Raw genomic sequence first — 21813 nt, forward strand, 5'->3', positions numbered from 1 at the left:
CCTCGGACCTCCGTATAGGTAGAGCAGCCCCAGCTATGCCTTACGCACGGAAGATAGATTGTCTACTCAGGTATTGTGAGCAGGTGTCTGTGGAGAACGCTGCCTAGGTGTGCTTAGGTGTGCCTCCCTTCACCCGCCGTGGTGTTCTTGCTTTTGCAGAGACTTCGGAGGAAGAAGACGCCCCGTCGTTTGCGCCCTCCAGCTCCATTGATGGCAACAACACGGACTCGGAGTTTGAGAAGGGTCTGAAGCACAAGGGGAAGAACCAGGAGGCCCCCAAGGCTGCCACACCCGTGAAGGACGAGTACGAGTTCGACGAGGACGATGAGCAGGACAGGGTCCCCCCCGTCGACGACAAGCACCTGCTGAAGAAGGACTACAGGAAAGAGACTAAGGCCAATAACATCATTTCCATCCCCAAGATGGAAGTGAAAACCTACACTAAAAACAGCACAATCGCACCAAAGAAAGCCGCTCATCGCATCCTTTCCGATACATCGGACGAAGAAGAGGGCGCCCTGGCGGTGGGCGGGGGGGAGAAGTTGCGCCTGATCACCCACCCCAGCCCCGCCAGCAACAAGGCCCGGGAGCCCCCCAGCGCCAAGCAGCAGAAAGAGAAAAACAAGGTGAAGAAGAAACGCAAGAAGGAGGCCAAAGGCAAAGAGGTTCGGTTTGGCAAAAAGAATGACAAGTTTTGTTCCTCCGAATCGGAGAGTGGAAACCTGGAGAGCGAGGAAGACGACCGAGACTCTGTGCAAAGCCCCCCCGCCTGCGCCAAGGACTCCCGGCTGGTGCTGAAGGAGTCGTCCCTCTTCAACTCCCTCTCGGCCTCCTCCGCCTCCTCCCACGGCAGCCTGGCCTCCCAGAAGCATAGCTCGGCCCTCCCAGATCCCCACTCCAAGCACTGGCGGACCGACAATTGGAAAACGGTTTCTTCCCCGGCCTGGTCGGACGTCAGCTCCTTATCCGATTCCACAAGGACCAGGCTGACCAGCGAGTCGGACTATACGTCCGAGGACTCGAGCCTGGCGTCCTTGAAGCCTGTGAGGAAGAAGCAGGAGCCCAAGAAGCGAGCTCAGCACGGGGCAGCGGCAGCAACGGTGGTGGTGGTGGAGAAGAAGAATTCATTCCATGGCAGCGTCGATGGGGCTATTCCAAAGCTGGACAAGGAGGGCAAGGTTGTAAAAAAGCATAAAACGAAACACAAACACAAAAACAAGGAGAGAGGCCAGTGTCCTGCTGGCCAAGACATTAAAATAATCAAAGCTTGTTCTTTTGATTACGAGGACTCTAAGCCAAAATCCGAGAAGGCTTTGATGATAGAGACCGAAAGCCCCGTTGAAAACAAGCTCAAAGCACTAAAGCACGAGAGGGAGCACTTCAAGAAAGAGGAGAAATTTCTGAGGACTAAATCTGAAGAGAAGGAGTGGTCGAGTAAAGAGGAAGCCGGGAAAAATTCTAAAGAGGAGAAATCCTTGAAAAAAGCCAAGGAGGCGAGCAAAGACACCAGCAAACCCTTCAGGGAGGAGAAGGCCAGCAGGCTGGAGAGGGAGAAGCCCACCAAGGAGAAATCTCCCAAAGAGGAGAAGCCCCGGACGCACAAGGAGGAGAGGAAGAAGAAGTCCAAGGACAAGCCCTTCAAAGCTGAGAAGAAGAGCGAAGCCAAGGAAGAAAAACCAGGCAGAACCGAGAGAGAAAGGCCGGTGAAAGAAGAGAAAGAAAAAAGCAAAAAAGAGAAAAGCTACCGGGAGGAAGTGCCATTCGAAGACTTTGGTAATAAAAATCAGTTTTTGGAAAACGAGGATACAAAGTTCAGCCTTTCGGATGACCAGCAAGATCGGTGGTTTTCGGATTTGTCATCTGACTCCTCTTTTGATTTCAAAGGAGAGGATAGCTGGGATTCCCCAGGGACGGACTACAGAGAAATAAAAAACGACAGTGTGGCAAAATTAATAATTGAAACAGTAAAGGAGGAGATAAAAGACAAGAAACGCGAAAGCAAAACAAAAGACAAAAGAGACTATAGTGAAAAGCGTCATGAAAAAGAGACGTTTCTTAAAAAGAAAGAAAGAGAAAACACCGAGAGGAATTCGGAGAAGAAGAAGGACCAAGCGGAGAAGCATAGAAACGCTCCCAATTATCTGCCCGAAAAGAAGAGAAAGGATTCTTCTGAAAGTTCTAGAGAGAGGAAGGAAAAGGACAGTGGCTTAGTTAGAGAACGGAGGGAATTGTCCGATAGCTCTAAAGACAGGAAAGAGGCCAAAGCTAAGCCAGAAGACGCCTACAGGGAGGAGTTTAAAGGCTACGGCTGCGAAGCATTTTTCAAAGAAAAACCTGACCCCGAATTTAGCGGGAAAAATTCGGAAGCCTGGGAAAGGCATCACTCGGGAAGGGAGAAGAAGGAGGCGTCCGAGAAGGACAAGAAAGAAAAATCAAAAACAGAGAAGTACAAAGAGAAATCCAAAACGGACGACAGGGAGAGAAGTGAGAAGACGCCATCCGAAAAGAACCCAAAGGACAAAGACCTGGAGAAAAGCTTTAAGGAGAAAAAGGAGACCAAGGAGAGACACAGGGACCCGCACAGCAAAGACAGAGAGAGGAAGACTTCCTTGGATCAGGCCAAAGACAAGAAGGAGAAGAACTTCTCTGGCGACCGGGAAGACTTCCACGAGAAGAAGGAGGAGAAAAAAGCGAGGGAGCGGAGCTGGTATAACAACATCCTCGACATTTTCACCGATGAAAGCGAGGACGAAAAGGACGAGTACCCTCTGACTGGGTTCAAGCTGGGGGACGGCCTGCTGAACGAAATGCACCGCCTGCAGGACAGCCTGCAGGACCCAGAGGAGAGCGCCGTGGCCGAGAGAGAGCTCTACGTCCCCGACAAGCACCGGAAGTATTCTTCTGACCGGCAGCCCCACTCTGTGGAGAAGCTGAAAGAGAAGGACTCTAAGGAGAGGAAGAAGGAGAAAGGGCTCTCGGAGGGAGGAGGGAAGGAGAAAAGAGAGAAAAGCTCCCTCGAGAAGCACAAGGAGAAGAGAGACAAAGACCGGAAAGAGCGGGTCTCCGTGGACTCTGGCCAGGAGAGGAGGACTAAGCAGAAGCTCCTGGAAAAGGCAGAAAAGAAACACGCCGGGGAAGAGAAGGCCAAAAGCCGGCACAAGGAAAAGCTGGACAAGGAGTACGCCAAGGAGAAGCGTTCTTCCAAGAGTGGGGAGGCAGAGAAGAGCTTGCTGGAGAAGCTGGAGGAAGAAGCCCTCAATGAATACCGAGACGACTCCAACGACAAGATCAGCGAGATCTCCTCGGACAGCTTCACCGACCGGACGCAGGACCCTGTGCTGGGCGGTCTCTTCGAGGGTCCTGGCCTTTCGCTTGCAGACCCTTCTGAGGAGAGGCTCAAGGAGTCGCTGCCTCTGCCTTGCCTGGCGGAGAAGCTCAAGGAGAAGGAGAGGCACCGACACTCCTCCTCCTCGTCTAAGAAGAGTCACGAGAAGGAGAAAGCCAAGAAAGAAAAAGCGGAGAAAAAGGACAAAACGGACGAGCCGAAAGACTCCAGCAGCCGGAAGGAGGCCGCCCAGCACGAGAAAGAGCTTGCCCTGGAGGGGGACGGTTTTGGCGGTGCCTACGGCCCGAAAGGCGAGGCTGAGGAAGACGTGGACAAAAGCACGGAGCACTTCTTTCCTGAGAAAAAGGAGAGGAGTGAGTCCGAAAGAGAACTTCCTAAGAAAATTGAAAAAACCTGCAGCTCCAACTCCTTCGGTGCAGCCAAAGAGAAGAAGAAGAGAGACCGTCACAAAGAGAAGTGGAAAGACGAGAGGGAGAAGCACAGAGACAAACACCCGGACGGGCTCTCCAAGCACCACAAGGAGGAGCAGAAGTTTGCCAAAGACAAGGAGGCCTCGCAAGCGGTCTGTCTCAAGGACAAACCTAAGGAGGAGCCCTCCAAGCCGAATGACCTCAAAGCAAAGGAAAGGCTGAAAGAAGCCCAGGAGAAGGAGAAGGCCGACTGCCTTAAGATGAGCAACGGAAACGACAAAATTGTCTTGTCCAAAGAGGCCGGCAAAAAAGATGTCAGGCCCCGGGAAAAGCTTTTGGGAGACGGGGACCTGATGATGACCAGCTTTGAGAGGATGCTGAGCCAAAAAGATGTTGAGATTGAAGAGCGCCACAAAAGGCACAAAGAGAGGATGAAGCAGATGGAAAAGATGAGGCACAGGTCCGGCGATCCCAAGTTGAAAGACAAAGTCAAAGCCAATGAGGAGATGCGCAAGAAGAGTCTGGACTTGACTACCAAGAAACCACTGGCTCTTGACTCTCAGTTAAAGGACAAAAAGCCCAAGGACCTCGGCCCACTAGCTCCCATAGCGTCTCCCGAGATCAAGGCCCAGCCTGCTGTGGGGGTGGATACCAAGGACTGGATAGCTGGCCCCCAACTGAAGGAAAACTTGCCCGCTTCTCCCAGGCCGGACCAGCACAGGCCGACGGGCGTTCCCACTCCAGCCTCGGTGGTTTCGTGCCCAAGCTACGAAGAGGTCATGCAGACGCCACGGACTCCATCTTGCAGCAACGAAGATTATACGGACCTGATGTTCGACTGTGCCGACTCTCAGCATTCCCTCCCCATCTCCACTATGTCCATGAATGCTTGTTCCCCATCGTTCTTCGACCGGTTCTCAAATCCTTCGAGTGGATTTTCTGAGAACCCAAGTCAGACCCCAACAAGGCTCGTCCCCTCGACAAATCTCCATCGGTCCATCTCTGTGGATATTAGAAGGGCACCGGAAGAAGAATTCAGTGTCGGAGATAAGTTTTTTAGGCAGCAGAGTGTCCCAGCCACATCCAGCTACGATTCTCCTGCCCAGCCCTTGATGGAGGAGAAGATGCCTCTTCCTTCTGTGCCTGCTGAGAAGTTCCCATGCTTATCTCCAGAATACTACTCGCCGGAATATGGAGTCCCATCGCCCAAAGTGGAGGCCCTGCATTGCACATCCGGAACGGTTAGCAGCCTTGGCCAGTCCCCCGAAAGTATATTTTCTGGGCTGCAAGCCAAGTCCTCCCCATCTCACAGAGACGAGCTGCTTGCCCCTTCTGTAGAAAGTGCCCTTCCCCAAGATCTGGACATGCCCTTGGAAGCTACAGAGGACCAACAGGCGACGGCTGCCATCCTACCCCCGGAGACCAGCTTCTTGCCCCCAATTGAGGAGAGCGCGTTTGACTCTGGTGAGCCAGAGCAGAGCAGCACAGAATGGGAGCCTACGCCAAAGAACCCTCCTCCAGTGCCGCCAGATTTAATTGGCGACCCTCCTGAGCACCCCGTGAGCTGGTCGGTGGGGCCGGAGCTGCTTGTGAAGTCTCCCCAGCATCGCCCCGATTCCCCAAAGCCTTTCTGCCCTCTAGAGATCGTGCTCCCCAGCGCACCGGTGCCCTTCATTCCTGCAGAGACGCTCTATCCCGTCTCCCCTCCCTCCTACCCCCTTTCCGTGGTGGAGCCAAGGCTCGAGAAAGCAAAAGAGGAGGAGGAGCAGGAGGAGGAGGAGGAAGAGACAGTCCCACCCGAAATGGTGTCCACAGAGCCTCCAGCTCCATGCGTGGACCCCCCGGCCAGGTTGGACACCGTCTTTTTCAGTCCCTGCAAGTCTGTCTCGGAAGACGCGTCGGACATGGCTTTGCCTCCAGCTGAGCCCCAAGTGGAAGCTGCGGATGCCATTGAGAAGAATTTCTTAGAAAACAGCAGCATCGCTCCTGCAAACCCAGTGGAGCCTTCGATTACGTGGCCGGATCCCTTTGCAAACTCTGAGGACGACCTGGACCTGGGCCCCTTCTCTCTGCCAGAGTTGCCCCTCCAGGCGAAAGACGTTCCTGAGGTGGAGATGGTGGAGGCCAGCGAAGAAAGCCACCCTGTTGCACCCTCCGAAGCCATCGCCTCAGCCCTGCTGGAGGCCGAGGTTCCTTTGGGGTCGGCAAAGGTCCAGGAGGATCTGAGTCTGACTCCAGAGAGCGTCCTGCCTGGGGAGCCCGACCTGCAAGGGGACGAAAAGAGGCCGGAGGAGGCTCCCACCAAAGCTGGGTCGGAGACCTGCAGCCTCCCAGAGCAGAAGACGGGAGAAGCCGCAGAGGCCTCCCAGAAGGTTCCGGATGCACCACCAGCAGAACTGGGGCACTTGGAGCCCAAGGAGGCGGAGGCTGGTGGGGAGGAAGCCGCTTCGGCTGCTGCTGTCATGTCCAGCGATGCCCCTCAGGGCTCTTTCGGCCAAGTGGATGGGACGGAGAGCCCTGAAGCTCCAGAGGCCGCCAGGGGCCCCAGCCAGGTTGCTTCTTCTCAGGCAGAGGCTCCCCAAGGGAACGTCCAGTTGGAGGCTGCAGAGTCCGCCCCCAAGCCGATTCCTGAGCCCCCAAAGGCTCCCAAAGTAGAAGAGATCCCGCAGCGGATCACCAGAAACCGAGCCCAAATGCTGGCCAATCAAAACAAGCAGAACGCTGCTGCCGCTGCGGCTTCCGAGAAGGAGTTCGCACCCGCTTCCGCTCCTTCCACCAGGGCCAAGGGGCGTGTGGCGGAGGAGGAGGACGCGCAGGCGCAGCACCCACGCAAGCGGCGGTTCCAGCGCTCCAGCCAGCAGATCCAGCAGCAGATCAACACCAGCAACCAGCAGACGCGGGAGATGATCCAGCAGACCTTGGCCGCCATCGTGGACACCATCAAGCTGGAGGACATCGAGCCGTACCACAGCGACCGCTCCAACCCTTACTTCGAGTACCTGCAGATCCGGAAGAAGATCGAGGAGAAGCGGAAAATCCTCTGCTACATCACCCCCCAAGCCCCCCAGTGCTACGCCGAGTACGTCACCTACACCGGCTCCTATTTGCTGGACGGGAAGCCTCTGAGCAAGCTGCACATCCCTGTGGTGAGTAACCCTCGGCTTTCACGGGGGGCGGCAGCGGCCCTGGCTCTCCCGGTTGGCCAGGTGCAGCCCCTAGGCCCACGGCAGCCCTGTGGGAGCAGTTCCCCTTGTTAGTTTGACCCGGCGCCCGTGGGGCCTTGCTGGAACCCGAGTCCGGGGAGGGGGAGGGCTGGACTGCAGCAACTGCCTGGAAGCCCCGGGGGGCATTGCACCAGCTAGGAAGGGCGAGTTTGAAGAACCGGGCCTGGAAATTAAATTACAGTAAATGGACCGTGGAAATTCTAGACCCACATTGGACACATTGCCAGAAATAACAGCAAGCCCAGCTGTCATCCGACTGAGCTGGTTGTGGCTTTGTGTCAGTGTGGCGGTGGGAAAGCCGTTTTTATAAACAGCCCCCCCCTCCCGCCATGCAGGGGGAGGAGCAGAGCAGAGCCGTTGCCTTCCCTCCTGCTATCTGCCCATAGAAATCCATGGGTCAGGAGGCCCCGAGTGTGAATCCTGATACTGTGGCTTTTTCTCAGAAAGTGAGAGGGGAGGAAAAAGAGAGTGAAGCCTTCCCAGCTGGGGGTGGGGGAGGGGGAGGGGGGGAGGCAGCTCTTCTACCTGCTTCCTCTCCCTTCAACCTGGGGGCCCCTGCTGGAAGGCCTCTCCGCCCCCTTCCTATAGTTCAGGAAGGCCTGACGTTGGGGGAATCCCTCCTGCTTTTGGGTGGGGCCGAATGGGAATGGCTTCCCCTCGCCTGCAGGGGTGATGTGGAAAGCAAGCGGGGGGGGGGAGGTTGAGCACTTCAGATCAGTCCCAGTTCTTTGCTGGGGGGGGGGGGGCTGCTCGAAGATGTTGGGGGAGGCCCAGGGGTGGGCTTCTGCCCAGATGGGTGGAAACGCAGTGGGGTGGTGTCCTGCCTAAGCCACACCCACAGTGTGGTAGTAAACATTTTGGTAGCCCTTCACTTCAGATGGGGTGCATGTAAGTTAGGAGTGGCCTGTTGGGAACCAGGGAAGCCGACCCTGGTTGAATCCCAGAGAAAGCGGGGGGGGGGGGGGGGGGGGGCTCCCGAGGGGAGGAGAGAAGCCCAGCCCCACACGCTCTGCAGGGGCACGGCTGGGTTTGCCTGGGAGGGAGGGAGGGAGGAAGGTTGTGGGAGCAGCCCCTGCCTCTCTTGCCGGCTGGGTCTGCCACTGCTCCCAGCACAGCTGCGTCCGTCCGCCCGCCCAGACCAGCACCCGTCTTCTCCTCCTTTCAGATCGCCCCTCCCCCGTCCTTGGCGGAGCCCCTGAAGGAGCTGTTCAAGCAGCAGGAAGCCGTCCGGGGGAAGCTGCGACTCCAGCACAGCATTGAGCGGGTAACTGCCCCCCACCCCCCCGGCCATTGCCTGGGGTCCCCGGCCGGGCCGCTAGGGTCGGATGCCATCTGGTAACGCTGCCCCCCTTTCCCCCCAGGAGAAGCTGATCGTGTCGTGCGAACAGGAGATTCTGAGAGTCCATTGCCGGGCAGCCAGGACGATCGCGAACCAGGCCGTGCCCTTCAGCGCCTGCACGATGCTCCTGGACTCGGAGGTCTACAACATGCCTCTGGAGAGCCAGGTGGGCTTCTGCCCAGGGGGGTCGGGTGCAGGAGGGGCAGCCCAGCCTCTCTCGTGCACTGGCCGCCTGCCAGGAGACCCTGCCCCCCTTTGAGGGCTGTTTCCCACGCCCCCCAACCCCCCCTTGGTTCTCCGGCACAGCCCCTCCGTCGTCCGGCTCTCCGGCTCCAGAAGGACCTCCACCCGGGGGGGCTGCGTATGCAGAACCAGGCTCTGCCCCAGACTGCGGGTCTCCCCCCACTCGCCCCCCTCCCCAGTTCTGTGCAAGGAAAGGCTGAAAAGGGAGGGGGGAGTCAGTGGGAGGGGCCGCCGGCTTTGCTTTGCGGCAGAGGAGCTGCACAAGAGGCTGCCCAGAGCAAGGGGAGCAGCGCCCCCTGCTGGCCAGTCGCTTTGAAGCAGCTCTTCCTCCTGATCTGGAAAGCTGTCATTTCCGTGGGAAGCTGACTGGTGCATTGCAGGCATCGGACCCACAAGCACAAAGCCCCGTGGGGGTGGGGAGGGAGATTGATTGGCTGTCTGTCATGCTCGTCCTGGACCTGATTCAGCCCCCCCACCCCCCCAAAGGAATTTTGTGTGACTTCCTACCACAGAGACAGTGCCGGGCTCTGGGTCTCAGCTCAGGAAGGGGGGGTGGGGGGCAGGGAGCACATCTCTCGCGAAGGAGCCCGGGAGTAGCACACTCATGGCCCGGAGCCCGCCAGTGGGGTTAGAGGAAATAGAGTGTGTGTGCGTGCACACATGTGTGTGAGAGAGAGGGAGAGAGGAAGACCCAACTCGCCTTCGTCCTTTGTCTCAGGGAGATGAAAACAAATCCGTCCGAGATCGTTTCAACGCTCGCCAGTTTATCTCGTGGCTGCAGGACGTGGATGACAAATACGACCGGATGAAGGTGAGCAGGGGAGCCAGCAGGGCTGGGCGGGGGGCCTCGTCGGCTGCCCCCTCTGGGGGGAGAGAAGGGGTCGTGGGGGCCCTGCCACAGTCCTCAGATCTGCCCCTCCCCTGCGGATGAGACTCTTCATTGCTTCACACACACACACCCCTGCCCCCTCCTCCAAATATCTCTGTGGTTCAGCTGGGGGTCCAGTTCTTAGGCAAGGCTGCTCTGGCCCAGCAGTTGCTGTGGTGTGATGTGGTTTAACAATCCCTGAGGATCAGAGCCGGGTTTTGTGGCTCTCTCCGGAAGGGCTCGTCTCCTCCAGCCGGTCTGTGGCCCTTCCCTCCGGCAGGGGGCAGCTCTTCCGCGCAGTGGCTCTGACGTGATACGGCCCCGTCCCACTCCTTGCTTCTCTTAAGACAGGCGGAAAGAAAACCTGGCAGTTAACGAGGGGGAACATGTAACATTCTGATCATAGGAAATTGGGGATGAATCAGTGGGTCCCAGCCCAGGATTGTCCATAATCCCCTCGTGTAGCTGGAGCTTTGCAAGAAACTTTTATCAACAATGCAGCATTCATCCACTCACGCGTTCGTTACTTTTTTCAAAAAATCCTTACGCGGTCACCCTCAATAATCTCAGGTGGACGGCAGCAGCCTTTGAGAAAAGCAGTAGAACAAGAACTCTACAGAACCCCACAACAGGCATCGCATGACACACGCCAGTTGCGCAACAATCCTGGTCACTTGACTCGTCTGCCCTAGTTGTAGCTCTGAGGACAGGTCATACGTGGCTTTTTTTTGGCACCATCTTAATTTTGAACGACCGCAGAGTGAATGGTGGTAACTCGAGGGTCCCTGTGTTTTTAGTGGCCACCTGCTTTCCTCTTAACAGTAAAAGTGGAAGAGCCTCATTTGCGCCACCGACAAAAGCCAACGAATTAAAAACCATCCGGTGGCCCAAGAATGTGCTGTCTGTCTCTGAAGGGCCTTTCAGTGCCAGAGCACAATCTTCTATTGAGGGGCAGGAAACCCTCCTGGTCTTTAGGCTCAACGTCTGGCCGGGTTCAGGCGTCCGACTGATAAAACGGCCTCTTCCTTCGTCTTTCTCACGGGAGGAACCTCTGTCCCAGGCGCGATGGAGCTCCTCCTCCAGGGGGCCCTGAAAGCCCAGAGGGAGCTGCAGGAGGCCTTACCCCCCCAGCTGCCTGCAGACTCCCCTCTGTGGGGGGGGGGAGGAGACCCCGAGACCACAAGGGGGGAGGGGGGAAGCGATCTGCCTCCCGCTTCGCGCAGTCAAGGCCCTCTCCTCTTTCCCCATCCAGACGTGCCTGCTGATGCGCCAGCAACATGAAGCCGCAGCCTTGAACGCAGTGCAGCGCATGGAGTGGCAGCTGAAGGTGCAGGAGCTGGACCCTGCCGGGCACAAGTCGCTCTGCGTGAACGAGGTGCCCTCCTTCTACGTGCCCATGGTGGACGTGAACGATGACTTTGTGCTCTTGCCAGCATGACAGGACCCACCCTGTGGACCTTTTCACTGCAAACTGGCACGGGTGGGTGCCCACCCCCTCGACTCCCCTCTCCAGGACGGGTGTAGGTGTTCACACACACACACGCACGCACACACACACAGACACGACCACTTGCTGAGGAATCCATAGCCAGACGAGGAGGAAGCCGGACATCGGTGGCAGAACCACCCGCGGCACTTTCGTCACGGAGCCCCAGGCGCCCCCTGGGCTGCAGGAGCAGCGGGAGGAGAGAGGCGCCGCCCATTCCCTGCCCCCCTCCGTGGCAGGAGCAGCCTGCGCGTGGCGGCAGGTTCAGGACTGGGGGAAGGGAGGCTCGACGGGTGCCCGCAGACCCCCAGCGCACTCTCTCTTCGGGGGGAGGAGCTGCCGCTGCCGCCAAGACTCGAAGCCGCCTCGCCATTTCTGCCGTTTGGAGCGCTTTGATTCTTCCATTTGCCTGTGGGTGGATCATCCCCCCAAGACCCTGCTGGGCTGCACTGGGGAGGGGGGGGCTTGTGGGGAGGTGGGGGTGGAGGAGACAGGCCGTCCCTTTGGTTCTTGTTGCAGCCGAGCTGCCCTCTGGGGCTGGTGGAGAGAGTCACCCCACTGGACTGGCAACGTGGGGCACCTTTGGAGCGGCCCCGCCTGGGGAGGGAGGCCCCCCACCGCAGAGACCAGAGACGTAAGTGGCGCAGAGCGAGGACTGTGCAATTCTGTTTTGAAGTGGAGTAAAATCCATGTGGTTTATATATATATATATATATAAATATATATATATAAATATATATTTTCCTTTAATCTTGGGCATTTTGTTTCTCTTTCTGAGTCCATAACTTGAAAAAAAGAAAAAGATAAAACACTACAAGAGCCAATACTCATATAAAAAGAAATTGTATCCCTTAAAAGCTGTACAGTTTTATATACGTTAACAATGTACTTTTTGCTGCCTTCTAGATAATTTATTTTGCAACACATTACTGCACAGTTGTAAATAACTTATGTACTGTAACATCACTTTCAGTCATGTGTAAAGAAATAAATTAATTAATTAAAATGATCTTTGTATGTATAGTTCCCCCAAGGCAGTAGCCCCCCACCCTCCTCCTCCTCCCCCTGCCCCATTCAGGAGACAGGCTGGCCACGGGCTGCCCTCACCCGCCTGCCCCCCAGCGCTCAGCCCAGCCGTGTCCTGGCCGCCTCTGCCTTGACATCCGGCCACAGGTTGACCTGCAGAGCCTGGTGCTCCCCTTCGGGGTCCGAGGCAGCCCAAAGACCCCTCGTGGGGCAGGCGAGGCGGAGGGCAGAGAGGCCGTGACAGTCGAGCCCCTGGCGGTGGGGGGCAGAAGCCCAGGCAAGGGAGCCCCAACTGGGGTTTCTGGCCCAGCTCGGCCCCGATTCCAAGTTGTGGATTGTCAAGTAGGATTTATTTAGCCTGGACGTTCAGAACGGAGCGTGCTTGGCTCAGCCCTGCCCCGGACGGCACTGCTTGTGGCCGGAGGGAGCTGGGTGGCTTTGAGAGCGCGAAGGGCCAGGAGGCCCCCCTCCCCCTCCCTGGTCCCGAAAGCTTTGGCTCTGCTTTTGCGGTCTAGGGAGGGTCAGCTCTGCCGTTGTTTTCTAACGTAGCCTTTTGGGACTGGCCACTTCCCAATCTGGATTGGCAGCCTTGAGTCTTGGGGAGAATTGCTCTTGCCCCCACCCCCACCCCAAATGCAGGAGGAGTTTTCTGAAGGCCAATGTGTCACTCTAGCTTACGATGTAAGTGGGTGGTGTTATTCCTGAACCTTTTGGCAACGTACATACGAACTCAGAACGAGCGGCTGGCACAGTGGCAGTCTGGGGCTAGCAAAGAGGGTCTCCCCTGCCCCCCCCCCAGTCAGAGCATGGGCTGTGGGCCCTGTGGGAACAGTTGTGAGTTCATTGGGGAGCGGAGTCTGAGACAGCGGGGGGGGGGGCAGGAAGAGGCCGTCAGGGCTCCTGGGCCTGGTTCTTCTTCTGGGCAGCCCTGCTGGTTGGCATCTCCAGTCCTTGGAGGAGGCTCGTGTCTTGGCTTGGGGGGGGCGAGGTCATTTCCTCCCCCCCCTCAAGCTTTCAGCCGCTGAAGGCCTTCAAAAGACTTGCATGGTGGGCATTCGCCAATTTGCCCTGAGGGCCTGGAGACACCCGGGTAACTGTGGAAGGGGAGCGTTTCCACCGGAGGCGCTTCCTCCCGCCAGGAGGGGGGGCCTTTCCTGCCTCTGGGACTCCACACAGTGCGTGTGGGGGGACGGGGTGGAGAGGGCCCACCACAAGCCTTCTGTTCTTAGCGTCCCATGTCATGGAGAAGCATCTGGGTCGCCCCAGGCCATTTTTTTTGCCTGCAGGGGGTGCGTCCCACCATGCTGGGGGCTTCCTGGGACGGTTGCAGAGCTTTCCACCATTACTGGGGGGGGGGGGGGGCTGGTTTAGCCAGTCCCCTTCGATCAGTCCCTCTCCTGGGGTGCCACTTCTGGCTGTCTTTCTTTCCTTCCCTTCTCGAGGCCGACGGGAATTCCCTCTCGGCCCCCCCAGACCTCCCCTCCTTTAAAGCCCGAGCCACGGCAGGAGCAGGGCACTGTGGGGGCCTGCGTTCTGTGGATTGGGCCACTGGTGTAAATAGCCCCCCTTGTCCAACCGCTTCTCCCGGGCAATTGTATATATACATGTAAATATCTCTCACAGGTCAAATTCACACCCTTTTATTTGTACTCGTGCAACTTGCATAGAATGTGGAGTTAAACAGCAGCAGGGTGCATTGTTTGTAATGTAATCATGTGTTTTTTTTATTTTTTATTTTTTACCAATGTAGTTTGTGTACATATAGTTTGTCAGTGCTGGTGCTGCCGAGGGCGCCACAAAACGGCCCCTTAGCTGCACAACGTCCTGCAGAAAGAGGCAAAGCAAACACAGGTGTTATTTTCTACAGTTGCATGTACAGAGAGAAGTGCAGAGATGCTGTTGTCCCTCAAGATAATGTTCATAAATAAATCTTTTTTTAAAAAAACACGGACAGTGTGCTATGGGCTCTTTTGATTTCCGCTGCTGCTCACCACCTTTCTGGGGGGGCTCTCCTCCTCCTCCGCCTGGCGCTTGCCCGTCCCCCCAAGACTTCCCACAGGGAGGAAAACGAAGGAGCAGAGGTTCTCCAGAGGGTCAGACGCACCTTAGTTTGGGGGTGGGGGAATTCTGCCCACCAGGTTTCCTGCTGTCTGGCCCTTAGCCTGGTCAGCTTCAGCACATCCATTGGCTGGCTGGTTTGGGGGTTGGCGGGGGGGGGATCTCTGCTTCAGAAGCACGGCTGACGGTCGGAGGGAGCTCCGGGGAAGGGGTAAGAAAAGGCAGCGGCCCTTCCGGGGAGCCATTTTGGACACGCCACGTTGAGCATTTGGAGGCTGAAAACGCAACACGTGGCGGAGGCCAAAGAGACAAGCCGTTGTCAGTGGCAATCTCTGCAGCCAGGAAGAGGATGCGCGGAGGGCGGTGGGCGGGGCTACATGCAGAGCATAAGACGCACCCAGACTTCCAGCCTCTTTAGGGGGGGCAAAAAGTGCGTCTTATACTCTGAAAAATACGGTATATCTCAAGAAAGAGTTTAACCCAAGCCTACAAGGTCTCCTGCATTACAGTACAATACTGGTCTGACTTTCACCTGTGGGAGCCCTAATATACGCGTTTGAGTAAAAGGGGAAGCCCGAGTCTACGGAGAGGGGCAGCATAAAAATCTAATAAATAAATACCCAAATTGGGGGGGGGGAGGCGACTAAAAACTGACCATGTCAGTGGCCTACAATCTATATAAGATGTTCTACTGCTGGCACTTGCCCGCTGCAAGTTTAGGAAAAACATTCCCAAATAGACCAGTGGAGTCTTCGGAGAGGGGCGGCATAAAAATCTAATAAATTGAATAGAATATTGGAAATGTAAAGAGAAGCAAGGAACCTATTACCACATGTGGTGGACATAGCCGGAAGCTAAGAAATATTGGATAAAGATAAGAAAGTCGGTAGAGGAAATTACTAAACAACAAATAGCTCTAAAACCAGAGCTATTTTTATTAGGGTATTAATAGGAAATGATAGCAACCCCCCCCAATATATTACATATAACAGCAGTCAGAATTGCGTACGTGCAAAATTGGAAAAACGATAGTATGTCCACTGATGGAATGGTGGTAAAGAAAGTGTAGAATATGTGGAGATTGATATATTGACAATGGGAATAAAGGAAAGAGGAGAAACTAAATACTATTTGATTTGGAATTTATGGTTCAACCGCTCAGAGAATAGAAGTAAAGAATAAGAATGTAAAAGTAAAATAATATGTGATAAAAATGTAATATATTTAGTCATGTAGTTGTAACAATCTCAGTGCGTAGAATAGAGATATTGTATCCTTAAGGTTTCTATTAATCTTGGTTGCTTCCCGATTGCTTATTTGACCCCCATGACAATCATTAAGTGCTGTCCCTCTTGATTCTTGACAAGTGTCTCTTTTATGGACACTGAGAACATCTGCACCAAAGACAAAATCCCTTGTGTGTCCAATCATAGTTGGCCAGTAAAGAATTCCATCCTATCCGAATCAAGGGAGGAAAAATGAAAATTACCTGGATGTACTTGTGACCAGTGTTCCCTCTAATTTTTTTGGGGGGTGGGCGGAAAAGTATAGTGTCTGAGCGGCAGTCCCTTTGGGACTGGGTGGCACAGAAATAATAAATAAACAAACAAACAAACAACAAACAAATAAAAAGCCCACCCTGTTTTGCCTCAGGGAATTTCAAAATAAAATACTGTCCTGTGTGTCTATAACAGTGAGCTCATAATAGGGCAACTCTATCAATATCAAAATGCCACTTAAATAGTTGAGCTAGTTTCAAACTAGATTTTGATTTTCTTTCTCTCTTCCTTACTCCCATTCTTTTTCTTTCTCTTTTCCTTCCTCTCTTTTTTCTATCTGTTTCTCTCTCTTCCTCTCTTCCTCTCTCTCTCCTTCCCTCTCGGCTTCTGGGCAGGTTTGGAAAACTCTGAGTTGATGATGATTTTTAAGTGAGCGATTGCTCACTGCTCAGCTTAGAGGGAACTATGATTGTGAGGTGTGCTGGTACCAGAGTGCTGTAAAGGTGGAAGTTGGGATAAGAAGATTGCTTAATGAAAATCAATTTAAAAATAAACCAATACTGAGAAGAAAGAGCCCTGTTGCAACTCATCTCTCTTTTTCCAAATTTGTAATCCAAGCGATTGAGAAGACGGCAATGTCACACACACACACAAACTCTTGGGGGGAAGAGTTGCCTCTCCAAGATTGTGATCTGGGCTGATGGAATCTACTTTCCTCTGGGTCAGTTAAAGACCACACACATTTGTGCCGCCTGTTGAATTTGGCTGGTTTGCAGGGCAACTTCCTTTGTGGTTGGGTCAGTTGCTGACAGCCGGCTGCTCTCCCTGGATAAGCTGCTGCGCCCAGAAGCCCCCCCCCCCCGCAGCCACAGGGGCAGTTTTTTAGAAAGCAATTCGAAGAGGAGGATTGAAATAAAAGGGTGCTGTGATGTCACACGATGGGATCCTTTTTCCAAAGGAAGCACTCCAGCAAAATTGCCTTCCCCCGCCCCTCCCCGAGTGCTTTTGCACAACTGGTTCTAAGGCGGCCGGGGAGGAAGGCAAACACTTGTTGCAAGAGTGGGAGGCCAACCGGAGAGCCCGAAGGGGGGGGGGGAGTCAGGCAGGAAAGTTGCTCAACTGGACGGAGCAGGTTCTTCTCCGCTGGCCACCTGCGCCCTGGCCGGGAAAGGCCCGCCCCGCCCAGCCCACAAGGAGAGGCCCCCGGAAGGCGGGCGGGCGGGGGAGAAAACTTTCCAGACCTCTGTGCCCCCCCCGTCCCGCCCCCCTCCCTCCGGACCCTGAAGGAAGGCAGGGGAGGGCAGGCCAGGAGCCGCGGAGGAAAGGAGGCCCCCGACCGAAGGAAGCTCCGGACGCACCTGACCTGGGCGCCTGGGCGGGTCTGTGGCTGACCCGTTCCCGGCTCTGAGCAACTTTGCTCCACATCAGGTGCAGCGGCCGCCTTTGCTCCGCTCCCTCCTGCTCGGGGCCCAGCTGGGAAGGAAGGAAAGAGCGGAGCCAGCGAGGGGCGCCGTGGAGATTCTGGGCTGCCGGAAAGAAAAGAGGGGAGGTGGCCCCCTTCCTCCGCTTGCCCCGGGCAGAGGGTCGCCTAGTCGGTTCCTCTCAGAAGGCGAGCCGAAGGGCGCAGCTGGGGGGGCGGCCCTGGAGGCCCCTCGGGGCTGAAGCGGGGGGGGGGGCGAGATTGCCCCTGAGCAAGTGCAGAGCGCCCCCGCAGCACCGCCGCCTTCGGGGGCTCCCCTCGGGCCCGGGGGAAGGCAGCGCCCGCCCGCCCCGTCCCTCCCCGCGACTCAGCCGCCGCCGGATCCGCCCCGCCCCGCCTGTCCCGCCCGGAGAAAGCCTTCGCCGCTCGGGCCGAGGCGGGTGGCCGGTGCCAGGCAGCGGATGGCGCGGGCGGCGGCGGAGGTCTTCGGGCGGCGGGCGCGCTTCCTGGCGGCGGCCTCGTGGGTGCCCAACGTGGGGCTGGCGCTGGCCTTGGCCGCGGGGCTCCTCCTGGCCGCCGTCCCGCCACACCGCTGCCGCCCGGACCTCGCGCTGCTCCCGCCCGCCCTGCGCAACGCCTCCGGGCTCCGGCTGCTCGACGTCTCGGCGCCCCCCGGCAGCCGCTGCCTCCTCTACCGCTACCCGCCGGCCGGAGCAGCAGCCGCCGCCCCCCCGGGCCCGCCCAACGCCACTGGGCCCTGCACGCGCGGCTGGCAGTACGCGCTCCCCGCCGCTGGGCTCCGCTCCACGCTGGTCACGCAGGTGCGTCCCGCTCCGACGGCGGGGGGGGGCCGGGGGGGCGAGCTTCTCTACTGACCCCTCCGGCCGCTTCCCCCACAGTGGGACCTGGTGTGCGCCGAGCATTGGCGGGTCCCGCTGGAGCAGACCACCCACCTCCTGGGCTGGCTGGCGGGCTACGTGGCCCTCGGGGCGACCTGCGACAGGTAAGGCAGCGGCGGGGGCGGTTCTCCGGGTGGCCTCGGGCGGCCCCCACCATGCCCGACCGCTTGGCCCTCTGCCACCATTGGGCAACCGAGGGCGGCTGTTCTCAGCTTCCATGGCAAAGGTGGCGTCTGCACCTGCCCAGTTTCCACCCCACTTGAGAAGGTGATTCACAGCCACGTTTGAGTAAAAGGGGAAGCGTCCCTCCCAGCGCTCCTGGGCTAAGAGACACTCGGCAGACCCCCCCCCCCCCCGCAAGTCTTGGAAGCTGCCTCCAGGAGGCGCAGAACATCTGGCCTTTCTGCGGAGATGCCCTGCCAGGCAAGACGAGGATTTTGCAAAGCACAAAAGTCAATTGGCTAAGGGGGGAGGGCTCCTTCTTTGGGCCAGTGGCAGCCTTGCTGTGAAATGGACTTTGGGAATCCTGCCATTTTTCTGGGCTCCCTGGACCAGAATGAGTGGGAGTTGGGCAGCCTTCTGCAACCCCTGTGCAGTAGTTTATGTTGCTCTTTCAAACAGAGGCCAAAAAAGCCCTGAGTTGTGCTCCCCTGTGACGGAAGCCGTCCGAGGGCAACCAGGGCCAGTCTCTTCTCCTCTCCTTCCTTCCCCCCTGCTCTCCTCTCCTCCAGGTTTGGCCGTCGGATCGTCTTTGCTGTCTCCTTGGTACTGTCCGTCCCACTGGGCTTCGCCGTGGCCCTGGCGGTGGATTACCTGATGCTGGTTGTGATGCGGATGCTCTTTGGGGCTGTGCTGGCGGGGGCCTTCCTCTCCCTCTACGTGGCCCGTGAGTCGTTTCCTGCCCCTAGGACAGGCGGGAAGCAAGAGGGGCCCTCCCTGCTCCCCAAATAGCCCTGGCTTTAGGCCCAGGCCGAATGGGCCTTTCCCTCAGTGGGATTGCTTGGAACAAGGGGGTTTCAGCTGAGCCCCCAGAGGGAAGGACGGTCCCTGTTTGGGCCTTCCCTGGTCAGGATTCTTCTGGCACGCAGCTACTGCCCGACGTCTCCTGGGCAGGTTTGGGAAGCGGCTTTTCCTCTGGCCTTGCTGAGCGACTTCATGGCCTCCGTCCCATCGGCTCTGAGGCCCCCAGTGAGACTGGATGCATTTTATCTCGGCCCTAGCAGAGCCCGACTGCTCCGGACTCCTCCGCCTTCCCCGTTCATGCTCCACCTCTTCTTCTCCTTAGGCCTGGAGTTGTGTGACTGCCCCCACCGCCTGATGGTCGTGATGAGCGCCAGCTTCTTCTGGGTTGCTGGGCAGCTGCTCCTGCCGGGATTGGCTGTGGCTGTGGCGGAGTGGCGGTTGCTTCAGGGCGTCATCACCCTGGGACTGGCCCTGCTGGCCACTTGCTGGTGGTGAGAGTGCCGTCTGTCTGTCTTCCCTACGTGGGGTGTTTGGCCCTTCCTTGCCCCCTCGCCTCCTTCAGGGGAGCCCAGACGCTGCACCACCCAGTCCCACTTTCCCCCTCCCAGGTCGTCTTCTCTGTTCCCGGAGTCGGCCCGGTGGCTCTTGGCCACGCGGCAGCTGCAGAAAGCCAAGCTGGCCCTGCTGGACCTGGCCAGGGGCAACGGAGTCAGCCTGGAAAATGGCTCTCCAACTGAGGACTCTCTCTTGTCAGGTGGGTCTCCAGCTGGGCCTCTTGGGCCCCTTACGGATGCAGCTGGTTGCAGGGGCCAACCTGGATCCAGGGATTGGGAGCCCCTGAGCGGAGTCCCTCAGAGAGGGTGGGGGCGGGGATGCTCCCCTTGGTGCCCCACAGCCCCTCTGGGTTCTGCCTCCGGGCTCAGCTGAACGGCCAGCCAGTGGGGCCGGGGACCCAGCTCTCCTTTTGTGCCCAGAGACGGAGAGGCAGCCGGGAGGAGCCCCCCAAGCAGAGTATCAGAGTGTCTGTCGGATCTTCAGCACGAGGGTGGTGTGGAAGAACAGCCTCATTCTTGGCTTCACTGCGTAAGTGTCTTTGGGAGGGGGCAAGGGTGGGGCTGGTCCAATCTCCTCCTCTTCCTCATGAGCCACACTGGGCCCCCACGTGAGACCTCCTTCCCTCCTGGCCCTCGGTCACCCTGCGGACGTGACCTCCTTTCCCACCAGGTTCATTGGGAGCGGCATCCGCCACTGTTTTGCCCGCAACTTGGCTCCGTACGCGCCTCGCTTTTACTTCCCCTACTTCCTGCTGGCAGGGAGCGAAGCGGTGGCCATCCTCTTCCTCTGCCTGACGGTGGATCACTTTGGCCGCCGGGCAGTCCTGCTCTTTGGCACCATCCTGACCGGCATTTCCTCCCTGCTCCTCCTGGCCCTGATGCAGTGTAAGGAGACTCCGGCGGCTGCTGGGTGGCGGGAAAGTAGCCCTAGTTCTCAGGAGGGGAACCGACCCGTCTCGAGGGTCCCAGCTCTTGTGTTGCTGGAGCCCTGCGAGGGGCTTCCCTCCTCCCACAACTTGAGTCTTAGATGCCGCTTGGCTGGCTTGCTTGTGCTGAGATTTGTGCGGCAGATTCCTCTCCCCTGTGCAGGGGAGGCTCGGCGGAAGGACGCTCAGCCAGCCTCTCAACCGACGCGCTTCCCTTCCCCAGATCTGATGGCATGGCTCATCTTGGCACTCTCCATCCTGGGCATTTTGGCATCTCAAGCGGTTGCTGCCCTCAGCATCTTCTTTGCCAGCGAGGTGCTGCCCACCGTGGTCAGGTGAGGAGGCCTCAGGTGTCACCGGATTGGCAGACGGGAGCCTGGCCCAGAAGCCACCGGGGCCGACTCCTGCTTGCTCAGTGAGCCTTGGCCCTGGGCTGCCTTCGCTCAGGGGGTCCGTGCTGGTCCAGGGCCCCAGGTGAAAAAGTGGGCGGGGAGGGCCTGCCCAGGGGCCACGAGGGGCTTGCTGAGCTGGGGCCTAGAAGGGAAGCCCCCCCCTCCGCTGCTGCCCAATGGAGCTCTTCTGCTTTGCAGGGGGGGCGGGCTGGGCCTCATCCTGGCTGCACACACGCTGGGCCAGGCGGCCACCCCTCTGATGGACATCCAGCCCAACCGGGGGTTCTTCCTGCACCACGTGGTCTTCGCCTCCTTCGCCGTCCTCTCGGTGCTCAGCGTCATGCTCCTCCCGGAGACCAGCCACCGGCCCCTGCCAGACTCCCTGCAGGAGGGGGAGAGCCTGCACCGCCCCCCCCCTCTTCCACCCTAGACGCCGTCGCTCCCGCTGCCAGGACCAGCTACCACTGCTCTCCACCCACACGGGGGCCAGCCCCTACGACCCCGAGAGCTACGCCCACCTGGTCACAGCCACCAAGAAGATGCTGGGCGCCCGTGTGAGGCCTGCTGGCGCTGGGGGGCAAGGCAGGCCCCTGGGTCCAGACACCTGAGGACACGACAGTGCCCAGAGGAGAGTAGGGCTGCTGGGGCTGGACTGCCAGAAGGAACGTTCTTGGCCCCGGGGTCATCTGGTGACTGGTCATGGGGGCAGGAAGAAGTGGGTGGCCCCATTTCCTTGAGGGAAGGCTGACCCCCCAGGGCCCCTCTTTTCTTTGTGAACATGCAATAAACCCCACACTGCCTTCAGAGTTCATTTTCCTTAGGGGAGTTTTATTGTAAGCCACAACCAGCACTGCTGCCCCCTCTCAAATCCTGCCCTGTTCCCCAGACGAGACCCCCAAGCGCCTCATTCTTCAGCCCCTTTGCAGTCTTGGACTGGGCCTTGGGGGCAACACAACCAGGTCTGCCCATAGTCCACCGGAAGCTGCTTTCCAGGGTGGGCCATGGCCGGTTCTATCGGGGGGGGGGAGGCTGTTGCTGGGCAGGGAGGGGACATCACCACTTGCCTCCCGCGAGGTTGCCAGTCCTCCCTCCTCCCCAGGGGCTCTTCAGTTCCCTGGCAGGTGGAGGGTTTTCTCACCCAGCCACCCTCTTTCTTTAGG

At 57.9% G+C, this 21813-nt stretch overlaps 2 protein-coding genes across 9 annotated transcripts in view; both read left to right on the top strand.

Moving 5' to 3' along the window:
* ANKRD11 (ankyrin repeat domain containing 11) overlaps window positions 1-13889 on the top strand; it is a 122128-nt gene extending 108239 nt beyond the window's left edge. For 4 of the 8 annotated variants that reach the window (XM_070761760.1, XM_070761762.1, XM_070761759.1 and 1 more), the window contains 5 exons: window positions 160-6902; window positions 8146-8244; window positions 8342-8485; window positions 9281-9373; window positions 10683-11725. In XM_070761760.1, the coding sequence (XP_070617861.1) occupies window positions 160-6902; window positions 8146-8244; window positions 8342-8485; window positions 9281-9373; window positions 10683-10868 (7265 nt within the window). In that variant the 3' untranslated portion in view covers window positions 10869-11725. Of the gene's footprint in view, window positions 1-159; window positions 6903-8145; window positions 8245-8341; window positions 8486-9280; window positions 9374-10682; window positions 11726-13692 lie in introns of those variants that run through there. The other 4 variants (XR_011559897.1, XR_011559896.1, XR_011559895.1 and 1 more) reach the window with 4 other exon arrangements.
* A 3280-nt stretch (window positions 13890-17169) lies between these two features.
* On the top strand, window positions 17170-21459 carry SLC22A31 (solute carrier family 22 member 31). The gene is given in 10 exon segments (XM_070761770.1): window positions 17170-17740; window positions 17819-17922; window positions 18550-18704; window positions 19104-19272; window positions 19390-19535; window positions 19756-19864; window positions 20006-20220; window positions 20485-20596; window positions 20852-21062; window positions 21064-21459. Coding segments are annotated over 10 exon segments (1779 nt in total). The 5' UTR covers window positions 17170-17380; the 3' UTR covers window positions 21262-21459.
* The last annotated feature ends 354 nt before the right edge of the window (window positions 21460-21813 follow it).

The sequence above is a fragment of the Erythrolamprus reginae genome, chromosome 9, assembly GCF_031021105.1.
Source record: "Erythrolamprus reginae isolate rEryReg1 chromosome 9, rEryReg1.hap1, whole genome shotgun sequence".
NCBI lineage: Eukaryota > Metazoa > Chordata > Lepidosauria > Squamata > Dipsadidae > Erythrolamprus > Erythrolamprus reginae.